The sequence below is a fragment of the Hemiscyllium ocellatum genome, chromosome 9 (genome assembly GCF_020745735.1).
Source record: "Hemiscyllium ocellatum isolate sHemOce1 chromosome 9, sHemOce1.pat.X.cur, whole genome shotgun sequence".
Classification (NCBI taxonomy): domain Eukaryota; kingdom Metazoa; phylum Chordata; class Chondrichthyes; order Orectolobiformes; family Hemiscylliidae; genus Hemiscyllium; species Hemiscyllium ocellatum.
Genome location: NC_083409.1, coordinates 52301154 through 52314252, shown reverse-complemented (window position 1 = coordinate 52314252; position 13099 = coordinate 52301154). Strand labels below are relative to the sequence as shown.

At 36.6% G+C, this 13099-nt stretch overlaps 1 protein-coding gene across 2 annotated transcripts in view; it reads right to left on the bottom strand.

Moving 5' to 3' along the window:
* dhx9 (DEAH (Asp-Glu-Ala-His) box helicase 9) overlaps window positions 1-13099 on the bottom strand; it is a 73752-nt gene that overhangs the window by 11778 nt on the left and 48875 nt on the right. For both annotated transcript variants that reach the window (XM_060830309.1, XM_060830310.1), the window contains 8 exons: window positions 10148-10304; window positions 9323-9426; window positions 7813-8026; window positions 5803-5897; window positions 5154-5227; window positions 3274-3426; window positions 2904-3064; window positions 1625-1736 (listed from right to left, as the gene is read on the bottom strand). In XM_060830309.1, coding sequence (XP_060686292.1) covers window positions 1625-1736; window positions 2904-3064; window positions 3274-3426; window positions 5154-5227; window positions 5803-5897; window positions 7813-8026; window positions 9323-9426; window positions 10148-10304 — 1070 coding nt within the window. The remainder of the gene's footprint in view (window positions 1-1624; window positions 1737-2903; window positions 3065-3273; window positions 3427-5153; window positions 5228-5802; window positions 5898-7812; window positions 8027-9322; window positions 9427-10147; window positions 10305-13099) is intronic.

Here is a 13099-nt window from a genome sequence, read left to right as displayed (position 1 = left end):
CTGAAGTTAAAATCATAGCTATCAAATTAGAAACAGTTACTACCATTCAAACTAAATAAGCACTGGAAAGACAACTTGCTTTTGCATACAAGTAACAGAGGAACAAGTTCCATTTCACTTCACATGAGCATTATTAGTTATCTATTTATCAGATGTTTATGTAAGAACCTGTTAGAAAAGGAAAGCTTTGAGAGAGTATCTTAAGAGCAAAAGTTGGAGGGGGTATTCCAGAATCAAGACACCTACTTGGCTGCAACAGTAGTCAAAATCACAACACTGGAATGAAAGGAGTAATGTTTGTCCCGGGTGAGTGTGAGTGTGTGTGTGAGAGTGTAGGAGGGGGAATGGTAGCTAGAACTTCAACAAGCAAAGACATTATGTATCGTTACCACCCAATGTACACCATGTACTATTCTGTATGTGCACCTTATAGCATAAAGGTCAATACATCAGCTAATGCTCTCCATTTCCAAATCTAACAAATTTTACTGAAATACAAACTGTTCTCTCATTCAAAAGCAATTACAGTCAGAGACATACAGCATGGAAACAGACCCTTCGGTCCAACCCGTCCATGCTGACCAGATATCCCAATCTAGTCCCACCTGCCAACACCCGGCCCATATCCCTCCAAACCCTTCCTATTCATATATCCATCCAATTGACTTTTAAATGTTACAATTGTACCAGCCTCCACCACTTCTTCTGGCAGCTCATTCCATACACATATCACTCTCTCCTTTTGCCATATATCAACATCCAAGACTTATTTTCTAGTGTACAGCAGATTAGATTCTGTGCTATTTTTATGAATTTTTTGAATCTATACAAGATTACAACTGGAATTTTAGAATGTGACCATATAAAACCAAAAATCAGAAATCAATTCAAGATTTATAGGATGGTTGTAATATATGGAGCAGACTACATTACATTATTGTGTTACATCAGATGTGTACAGTATGATCCTTTCCTCAAATCAGACTTAAATTACAGCGTTACAGAAATAAAAACTAGAGATCATAGAACAACATACAAACACAAGTACGCTTCAAAGTTAAAATGTTTGAGCCTTATATTGATACAACAGTTAAATGAGATCACTCCAAGGTGCAATCCTCGTGGTTTATATTTTGCAACAGAAAGAAGGAGATGTACAGAAAACTGATGTACTCGAACTGAATGAGGATGATTTGTGAGGGAGTGCAAACTTCAGGTTCTAGATTAATGAGCTTCCAAAAATAATTCAATCATGCCAATAAGTAGAGATGCTAAGAAATCTTCACTGAGGAAGACACCGTACAGTCTTCACATCACTCTCTCACACACAGTAATTAAAGTGCCCTCAATGTGGAGAATAATTAAAGCAGTTTAATAGCATGAAAAAAATATCCACAGAAAAATGAGAGCTTTTAAATGCTCTTAAAACATCTAACAGGTCACTCATTACACATTTCTTCTTCGCACTTTAAATGCAACAGGTAAAGAGCATTTAACAAAGCCTATATGCATTTTGTTCCAAATTCAAATTCTGACACCTGCAATATACTACAACACTTATCACTTTATTGTACAGAAACCTTTCCCAATAATTCACATTATCATTTGCTCTGCTTTGACTCACTGGAATATACAGCCCATAATCATCATCTTGCCAAGGCGTGGTTCAATAGGAAGTCTGGCCAAAATACGTCCTAAGGGAGTCAGTTCATCATTAGCATCCAAAGCATCAAGTTCTGAGAAGGAACAGAACATGTCTGAATGTCCATAGTTTATGAAACCAGAATATGCACATTATGTTATAAATAACGAAACAGCTTCTTCAGCGTGAACAAAGCTGTTACGCTTTGAAGAGACTTGTTGTATAATATATTCAAATTAACAACTGACAATTCCAGTTTTTGGTAAACAAATACTTTAGGCCCTCAATTCAGCATCATTTAAAATGCTATAAAATGATTGCTTCAGCTAAATACAGGCATTTATTATAGTTATTAAAAATTAGGACTAGATTAGATTAGATTCACTACAGTGTGGAAACAGGCCCTTAGGCACAATAAGTCCACACCAAAGAGTAACGCACCCAAAATCATTTCCCTACATTTACTCCACCCTAATTTGCACATCTTTGGATTGTGGGAAGAAACTGGAGGAAACCCAAGCAGACACGGGGAGAATGTGCAAATTTCACACAGACAGACAGTCGCCCAAGCCCAGAATCGAACCTGGGTCCCTGGCGCTGTAAGGCAGTAGTGTTAACCACTAAGCCACTGTGCCGATTATGCTGCGATGAATCAGATGCACCATCTAATTCAGAACTATATTGTAACTTTCTTTAGTCACTCACGGAATGAGGGCATCTCTGGCTAGGTTAGCACTTACTACCACCCTTAATTGCTCAGAGACAGTTCAGAGTGAATCACATTGCTGGAGTCACATGTAAGCCAGATGAGGTAAGGATGGCAGATTCCCTTTAAAAGGCTATTAAGTGAACCAGATGGGTTTGTCCAACAAACAATGGATTCATGATCATTACTGAATTCAAATTCCACAATCTGCTATGGCAGAATCTGAACCAAGGCTTCCAGAACATTAGCTGGGTTTCTGGATTCATAATTTAGCAATAATATCAGTATGTCATTGCCTGCCTGATATCAAGGAAAAAGTACGATGGACATTACTTTTTTTAAAAACTCATGCAATTTCACAACTTAAACTGAGGGAATACAGAATTAAATGATTTTTTTATTAAGTTTTAATTATTTTTTATTCATTATGGTATAGTAAAAAAGTCAGACAATCTTTTTACATAAAATTAATCAATTTACTGCATGTTTAGTTCTTAGCATTCTTACACTTTTAACTACATAGGACTATAACTAAATAATTAGGAAACACCTCACCTCTCAAGGTGTGTTCTGCCTCAATAACCGCATCCAGAGGTGGAGGTTCAATAGCTTTGGCCAAAAATGGTCCAATGCCTCCCAGACGAAGTAGTTTGATACTCAGAGCAACTTCATGAAGAGGTGTGCGGAATATCTCTGGAGTCATATGCGTTTCAAGTCTGTGGATGGCAAAGATTTGCTGATGAAATTCAGAATTTTTGTTTCCTGCCACACAATTTTAAAAGTAAATCTGTAAACTTTAAATCTCTTTCAATAACCTTGATCCCAATCACAAAGCTATCTAAAGACGTCAGAGCAGTGACTTGCAATACAGAGAAAACTACTTTAAAACACATTTGTTTCTAATAAACTTGAATTGAATTCATACCTCTCAAATCGCGCCCTGCTACAGAGATGGAAGCAGAAGCCAGGAAGGACACGTCCTGCTCTCCCCCGTCGCTGTTCTAAGTTGGTCTTTGAAGCCCATACTGTGGCATAGTTAGTCATATTATTATGAGATGTGAAGAGTTTCATTTTTTGTCTGAAAAGTACATTCAAAAAAGGCATAGTCAATAAGAGTAAAACAGTTATCATCATGAAACATTCGAAGTGCAGCAAAAAATTATATAATCTTTATTGGTCAAGAAATATAGAAGGCCCCTGATTTACAAGCATGATGTCATGCAGGATGGGATTTTAAAGATTTTAAAAGATCCAACACACAAACATTTCCTATAGTTACAAATGGCTCCTTTTCATTGACCTGCATGTGTTGCAACCTGCACACAAACTGACTTACAAGCAGACTCCAGAAAAGAACACAGGGATTGCGAACTGTAGAAATGGTAACAAGTAATAATTTCTCAAGTTCTATACATTATTCACAAATTGAAAGAAAATTACCATGATAGCGTGCATATCCTAAATATTAACCTTTAAGTAACATCATATATCAGAACAATAAGTGGGTCAGAGCTATTGGTGCAGAACATGTCTCCTCTACATATTGTATAGTAACATAGAACTTTAATATTGATCAAGAGAGAGATATGCTGCCGAAGTATTTCTCATTTTGCACTCAAACATGTAAGAATGCCAAATTTCAAGTAATTTTATGGTATAGGAGAAAAGGGTTGCTGGATAAAGCAAATCTGATTGACAAATTCATTGAAGGAACCATGGTGCAGAAAGAAGTAAGTACCTATAGGCTTTAGTACTTTAGGAAATTCAAAAAAGGAGCAAGAATGAACATATTTATTTTGTTCACAGAGAACTGGCCTCTGTACAGGATTGCAGGACCCCTGATTTGATTGTGCATGGGGAGAGAGGGTTCTTGAGATTGGGGGGGGGTGCAATGGGTGAGGGGGAATACATGCACTTGAGGGAGGGAAGCTAAACGTGTGTCTGGAGGGAGGGAAGGACAGTGAATGAGAGGCTGAGTGAAGATGTGAGTGCACATGAGAGAGATAGAGGGGCAATGGAGACAGAGAAGCCCAGAAATGGGCATTAGCCTGACACACACACACATCTCTTCTGCATTCTTCAGAGGCTAGTGCGAGGCAGATGCAATTATTTTGGCAAGTATAATTCCTTAAATTGGCCCTGGTAGTCTTACTCCAGTGACCAGGACTTAGGCCTAGTGTGTCTCTCACAGTCTAGTTCTGCTATTCTGGCATGTTTTAAAGATCAAAGTTAGGAAGCTATTGCTTTGAATGTTTTTTTGGCACAGCCGAGTTGTTTAATTCTTTTCATACTTCAACTGTTAGTTCAACATTCATCTTCAATTTGTGCCAAATCTTCTTTCTAAAAATTGTCAATTGTTTATTCGGCTAAAGGGGCCAACGTCATACAGAAAAAATGCCATTACTGTGCTGGCTGAATTAACTGGACACACATTCTAATCCCACTTATCAGCACTTGGTCTGTGACTGGAGGAAAAAAAAATCAAAATATGGCTACTTTCAGAAAAGGGTGATCATTGTAGTTGGTGCATTAGATTGCATGATGGAGACACTTTCAATCTACACTACCAATAGAGATTGACTGGTCATTACTTCAGTATTGATTGTGGGACATGGTGGTGTAAAGATTGACTGCTTTATTTCCTTGTAAGTGACAGTTATTACATTTTAAAGATGACCCATTGCCTGTGAGATGTTTGTACCATCCTTGACATAAGACACCAAACTCATTTAAGCTTATTCTTTTATGAAAAATTAACATTTATAAAACTAAAATTTCTCAAAAAATGCAAAGATGATCACTCACTTGCACGAATCAATGACGTAAACTACATCATTAATCGTAATACTTGTTTCTGCAATGTTTGTGGCCAAAATAACCTGGAGGTAGTAAAGTATACTAATTAAAACAAAATGTACTGCACATGACTTCATCAAACTGACTGGATTGTCCTGTTCACAGAACTGCTCCACAGCCCTTAAACCAACATCTATTTTGTAGATGTCACAGGCTAATCACTATAGTTAAAATCTTAACTACAAATAAAGCCTTTCAACCTTCTCTTCGTGCTGTGTTGGGTAATTTCCACATCTAAAACATTTGCTTCCAAACTTACACATTTAATACCAGGAGTAGGAATATATTCTAACCCCTTATCAAACAGATCGTAATTTAACACTTTTTAAAAAAAAGATGCATTGCACTTTATCATTCAATCCATGAAATGTCACCACCCCCAAATTCAACAAATATTATGAAAAAGACTAACACAACCATATTGCCAGACTAAAATTACAGCCAAATGAGGCTTTATGTTACTCATCCCTACTATTTACAGATTATAGCATCAGATTCAGCATACTAGTACATTTTCAATAAATTTAGAATTCTGAAACGTATTCCTTACACGTTGAATACACAGTTGGTTCTGAATTATCATATTTTACTGTCTAACCTTTCTGACTCCTGATGGCACAGGATCAAACACTCTGCGCTGCTCTTCCCTTGGAATCTGCGAATGTAATGGTAGAATTCTGTACTTATGGCTTCCTGTTAAGTAAAAGATGATATTAGTGTACACTGCAAAATACAAACGTATACTAATTCTACAAGAATCTAAACTATAAATGTGCATCCGTAATACTGAAAACAAATTGGATGATTTTAAGTCTTTCAAATACAGATAAGGTTTCGTTGGTCTAAAAATACAATAGCTTGAAAGGTGCATTCCAAAACTAAAAGTCAAGCATTAGAAACTTAATTAGTTTCCAGTTTCAATTCATTAAACAGGCATGCTTGTTAGTTATTTAATACTCCAAGTTCCTGGACACATCTTTTACTACCAGATGGAAATCATACATTGATTTAACTTAAATTTCAGGCTAATGTAACTGGTATAGTTGAATCAGTATACTCAGTGAATAAAGATCAGTAGCCCATCAGTAATCCTAGCGTTCTTTAAAAAAAGTGTCTAAACAACTTGGACAAACAGTATACCACAGAACGTCCACCCTATTTCACAACCCTTTAAAATTTCATGAACTCTCCAGACTGAACTACATATTGTTTAAATGACTGATGACATAATTTTATCTGTAAAATCCATGTATGAGAACACTGTATTTGAATGTGAAAAATGGTGTAGCTTTCATGATACTGGACTAACAGCTTACATAGGAGAAATGATTTGACTAATTGCCTTTCTACTGTATGATCCTGTGAGCTGGAGTTAAAAATCAGGTCACTCATGGATTAACACCACTACAAAAAGATCAAGCTTGTATACTCCTTCACTCAAAATGACTTAGCCTCCTCCACCACCACTCCCTTAGTACCCGATCCCTGGAGGAAGAGCACTTCATCTTCTACCTTGGGACTTTAGAACCCCATGGCATCAATGTGTATTTCACCAGTTTCCTCATTTCCCCTCCCCTTACCTTACTACAGTTCCAACCTTCCAGCTCAGCACTGTCCTCATGACCTGTCCCATCTGTCCTTCTTCCCACCTACCCACTCCATCTCCTCTCCAACCTATCACCTTCACTGCCATCTCCATCCACCTACCTTCCCCCTAGCTCCACCCCCCTCCCATTTATCTCTCCACCCCCGAGGGTCCCAGCCCCATTCCTGATGAAGGCTTTTGCCCAAAAAGTCGATTTTCCTGCTCCTTGAATGCAGCTTAACCAGCTGTGCTTTTCCAGCACTACACTCTTGGCTCTAATCTCCAGCATGTGTAGTACTCACTCTTACCCTGATAAAGATGAGAGATTGGGTGCAATCTAGATCACAACAGCATTATTTCAATTGCATAACCATGTATACTTAAAGTCCTAACTGTCCTTCAGTCAGACATTTAGAAGTATTTTCAACTCTCTACTAGCTAAGTGAGTTTGTAAATAGTTGAACCTTAAAAGGTTTGCCTCAGGTTTCTGTCATAATTCCTTGAGTTGCAACTGAGTCAGATCTCCTGTAATATGCTAAAGAGTCAAAAACTGGTTGCAACGCTCTTGGTTAGGAAGGTGAAAATCATCCAGGGTTCCCTCTTCTTAGCCATTATAAATCTGGAAGAGGTCACATGCGTCAATGAACAATGGCTGCACAAAACATGAATTTGGGAGTCCAGACATAATAGGAAGAGAGAAAATGAGAAGATATTAACAACTTTGAGGAAATAAAATAAGGCTCAATTGAATTGGGGGAAAAAAAAACAGAAATCCTGAACCCTTCTCATATACTTCCTTGTGATTCAGTTGGTAGCAATAATTAACAGTCTTTTGTATTTGGATACTGTATGATCCAGAAGGAACAAAAATGGTTAAGTGAATAACCCACTTCTCCCAAGTAGCAAGTTCAAGATTCAATATAAAAAGACTAATGACATTTGATGCAAGGGTCATAGAAGGGAAGAATAATAAAAACACTTTTTATTTCAAGATGTCAACATAGAAACAAGATAGATACATACCAAAGTATGGATTTGTTTCCAAGTGTCTTTGCATAGCAAAAATCAAGTTCCAGCCTGGTAAGAAAACAAGCACTGCCCCATCTACATCCAGTGTTTCAATATACTTGAGCAACGCCTCTATTAGTTCAAAAGGTGTCTCCTTTTCACTCATTTGAGCCATTGCACGTTTGGTTTCTATCCCATAGTCATCACCACAGATATTGTTACAGTTCACCTAGCAAGGCAGAGGTTAATTTTTATTAGTCAACAAACTTGACAGCAACTCCAAACTGACATTATTTCAAACTACAATAATAAGAGATAGAGTTGCTAGTTGCTCAAGTGACCATATGCTTTTCGTGAATTCTATTTACTATTGTCCATTTTGCTTAATTATCATTAACTATAGCTATTCAGATTTGATTAATCTTTTTAAAATGAAAACTTCAAATTTCTTGAACTTACAATTTCTTAGCGTATCCAAGTAACTAAGTGCTACTGATCTGGCTAGGAAGCTCTGTATTTCTGCTGTGGGCCTGTTTGGCTGTAACATTAATCTTCAAGAGAAAACCCACATATCTAAGTACATAGAGTACTTCTACTGTTGTTCCAGCTAAAACTAAGTAACACTGAATCTGTGATCAAACAGTCAAATTAACAGATTATGCAAAATGAAGTTCCTTATCTGCATGGAATCTGAGGTGCAATTTGAGTGAAAGACAATCCAAGTGTACTTTACAGTGAGTTCCACAATACTTGCCTCATTTCTAACTGCTAACACCAGGTTTAATTATGTACCAAAGAAGAAAATGCACTAGACATTGCTACTCAATTCTTCACAATTATTCTTGATTTTACTTTTGAATCTGCTGTCTATTCAATTTCAAAACTATGAAAATGTGTGTAAACATGTAAATTCTAGTATGAGTGAACTGCCTTCGATTCAAAATGAATGGAGTTAAGTGGTAATTGACCTGGAAGAAATTTTATCATTTGTAAGAAGCCATTCGTTGCAACTTGGTTCCATTAGTTTGTATAAATGCACATTGCAGTCTGTTCTGTAGACTGTATCCTACAATGCAAACCCATTTTTTTCAAATAAAATAAAAAGTCTGGTGCAATTTGAATTTCCATACCTCTAAAGTTACTGGGCTAGTAATTCAATGACAAAAACGTAAGCACAGTATAACCTACTCTGTGTATTGGTCACTTTGTTTTATTTTGATTACAATGAGTCAATTCAGTTGGAGCACCCTGGTACAATTGCAACATTTAAGAGGCATTTGGATGGGTATATGAATAGGAAGGGTTTGGAGGGATACAGGCCGGGTGCTGGCAGGTGGGACTAGATTGGGTTGGGATATTTGGTCGGCATGGATGGGTTGGACTGAAGGGTCTGTTTCCATGCTGTACATCTCTATGACTCTATGTACTAACTCTTTCAGACCAGTTCATGTTTTAGAGAATGCTGCGGATGAATGATTTTATAATAGTGTAAGTATCTCCAATCAAAATTCAGATTTTTTTCTACCTCCTCATCATCGCCACCACCATCCTCATCTTTGTCCTTTTTTTTCTTGTCTCTCGGAGGAGGAACAAATCGAGTCATCTGAATACAGTCTTCTAAGAAATATTCTGGAAGCATCAATTAAAGTATTTGAAGTACTAAAATTACTTTGTCAGCTCAGTAACATTAAACAATGGTTTGGATATGAAAAATAAAAGGACAGTTGTGTTCAGCATTGTTCTACAGCTAGATTATACAGTCTTAAAAAAATCCAGATTCAGAAATTTCTTGAAAATTTTCCAATCTTTTGGGGATAATATTCTATACTTCAAAGCATTTTGGTTTTACAAATTTTGCAATCAAACAAAAAGAGTTAGCTTGAACAGCTATTCATAAAACATTATTTCAGCACTCAAGCAACAGTGCACTAACCTACTCAGGACAAGTGCAGAAATAAACAAACAATTTTGCTCAACAAGCAATCCAGAGTATTTTTATAGTATACCAAAGTGATTTTTCACTTACTTATTTTGAGTAAACCAGAAAACATTAAAACCACCAAATGCAACACATTTACTCTGCTAACTTGCCCCTTTCTTAATAAGCAGTTAAATCTTACAAGGTTTCAGATAGCTTGTATAAAGATTAGGTCAGAAGTTAGTAATGTGCTGAATATTGCCTGTAAATGACTTGATTACACAACAAAAGTCTTCAATCAGTAAATTTATCCAAACAGATCCAAACAGTAGTTTAAATTTTATCAAATTTATTTTGTCACAAAAAAGCAGCCCCACAATAATTAATTTTTGAAACAGGGTTAATGTGTATTACTTATTTTTCTTGACGCACCTTGAACAGGAAATGTTCTTCCATATACTTCGATTATTGGACAATTAAAATAATACTCTCTGAACATGGTGGTGTCAATAGTGGCAGACATGAGAATAACACGAATGTCAGGATAAGCTTGGACAACATCTCGCAAAACCACAAGGAGAAAATCAGTCTGAAAGAGAATTATGGAGAATTTTGACTTTGTCTAAAATCAATTTTATTTTTAAAAAAACAAAGCAATGACAACCTTAGTAGCATGCAGGTCAACCTTTGGAGCCTCAAAAGGTCCTGCCAAACGCAGGATCAATTTAGAAGCAGAGTATAAAAAGCAGAGTATAACAGGAGGCCTTCATTTTGAAATCTAAAAAACAGTAATTCATTCTACAGATTACTGAATTACTGTACAAACTTATCTCTAAGCACAAAGTATTTTAATAATGATTGAATTCACTGTCATCAGTATCAAATGCAAACCATCAAATTATTTGAGTCAATTTCACTATGGTTTCATAGCACCTGAAAAGAAATAACCTTTTCCATCTACCAAATCAGATATTTTCCACTTTTATATGATCTAACAGTACTGGGTCCACTAATGATCTCCCAAGATTTAATGACAAAAACCACATAAAATATCAAAGAGTAGAATATGCAGACTTCCACTTGTGAAGAAAGTTTATTCTTTGTCACCACCCAGCCATTCTATTGAATATGAACATGATCTTTTGAATGGCTTGTTATACACATGCAAAGATCTACAGACTTTAAAATTGCTGGTAAAACATCAAATGTGGGTACCATTTGTTTGTTTACACCTTTTGATCTTATATGGTTTCTGAATCATGGGTGCATACAAAACTTCTTGAAGGGAACTTCATTTTCCAAATAGTGTTAATTTCTACATTTAAAACTAATTTTAATTAATTTTCTTTCAACAGCTCTGCAGATGAGAATCACAATCTTGTTTTCTTATGTCATACCAAGTTTTTTATTATTAGATTCCCTAGTGTGGAAACAGGCCCTTCAGCCCAACCAGTGCACACCAACCCTCTGAAAAGTAACCCATCCAGCCCCATTCCCCTTTGAATAATGCACCTAACACAATGGGCAATTTAGCACTGCCAATTTTCACTAGATTATTTTCAAATCTTTCACCCAATTTTCTGTTAATGTGACTTACTTTGATTTTTCCACTGACGAACCATTAGAAACCGGAAATTTTGGCATTGGGGGGCTGGCATTTTTTAAAAATTTACTCATGACACATGGGTGTCAGTAGCTGAACTAGCATTTATTGCCTATCCCTTGTTACTGTTGAGAAGATCGCACTGAGCTACATTTTGGAACTGCTGCAGTCCATGCACTGTAGGTATCCCTTCAAATGTTGTTTTGGAGGAAATTCTAAGATATTGAACCAATGGCATTGAATTAGCTGTGGCTTGGAGAGGAATTTTCAAGTGCTGATGTTCCCTTATATCTGTTGCTCCTATCCTTCTAAATGGATGTGGGTTTGGAAGGTGCTGTCTAAGGATCTTTGGCAAATTTCTGCCATGCATCTCTTAGATGGTAGACACGACCGCTCCCTGGCATCAGAGACAGTGTGACTAAATGTTTGTAGATATGTTGCCTGAGATTTGTATGATATAAACATAACTTGCCACTTTTCAGCCCAAGCCTGGATATGGCCCAAGTCTCGTCATATTTGAACATTTACTGTTACTGTCTGAGTAGTCACAAATGTTGTCCTGAGCAATCTTGGTCTTCTGCAATAAAACTAAAGTCCTGTTCCACTTTAGTTCCACTAAGCAGCTACAGTAACTATCTGCCAGATTCAGAATTTAATTTATCCAACTTAAGTGCGCACATATGGACTGCAATTCTGGTGATGAAGTAATTCTTCCAAAGATTTTTGAGACCTTCAAAATTGACAGACAGCAGAGACTCAAAGTTAAAATGACCTCCATTTGTGCCATTATGCCTCTAACATATTTTTATTCTACTTCAGAATTCCTTTAGTGTGAAAGCAGGCCCATCGAGTCCACACTGACTCTCCAAAGAGCATGTGGAATTGAACCCAGGTACTGTAAGGCAGCAATGCTAACCACTGAACTACCCTGGCTTTTCTGGCTTTGATCTCAAACAAAACGTGTACTTTCCTCACTTTTTCAAAGATCTCTTCTATTATATATAAGAGAACATCCACACTAATGGTAGATGATCAGAAGTGATGTATATGGTTGGAAAACCTTCAGGTCACCGTAGCAATTCAATAAATCTCCAGTACCCATTCTGATAACACTTTCTGTAATATTAGTTCATGGCTTATACTGCTGTCATGCATCATATGCTCGCATTTAAACATTGTGTTCTTTTCACCATTTGTGCAATATAAGTTATGCCTGGCTCATGTCTCCTCTTCCCCTACTTTGTTTACGTACTCTGACCTTCTCCCCAATTTCCTAACATAAGATGGTGATTTACTGTTAGAAGTTAGTGACATCTTTAATCTATATTAATTTTGTTGTCAGCCAAATTATCCTCCTTAGATCACGGTTTTCACTTTTGCAGTTGCGTTAATGACCTACATCCAATTATCATTGCAATTTCAGTGAAGCTTCTGACCTATACATCGACAGAATTTGAACATTAACCCCCTATATGGTGTATTAGTGAATGTCTCCATGTTTTGATTGTTTACATACATGCAGTAGAAACATAACAGATTTCATTGCATCCCCTTCTAGTCTGACCACCTATTACCATAACATTACTCACTCTAGACCTACTGAACTTTCCAAATCCTTTGCAGTTTGTTTTTCTTTTCTAATGTTACATTCTGGCACTCAATACTCTTCACAGTTTTAAATCCACTTCTGTAATACTCTAAAATATTTTAAAGCAAAATCTCAAGTCTTAGATTGAAGTCAAGAACAGCACTGGAATGAACTGTACGATAATTTGCCCAAG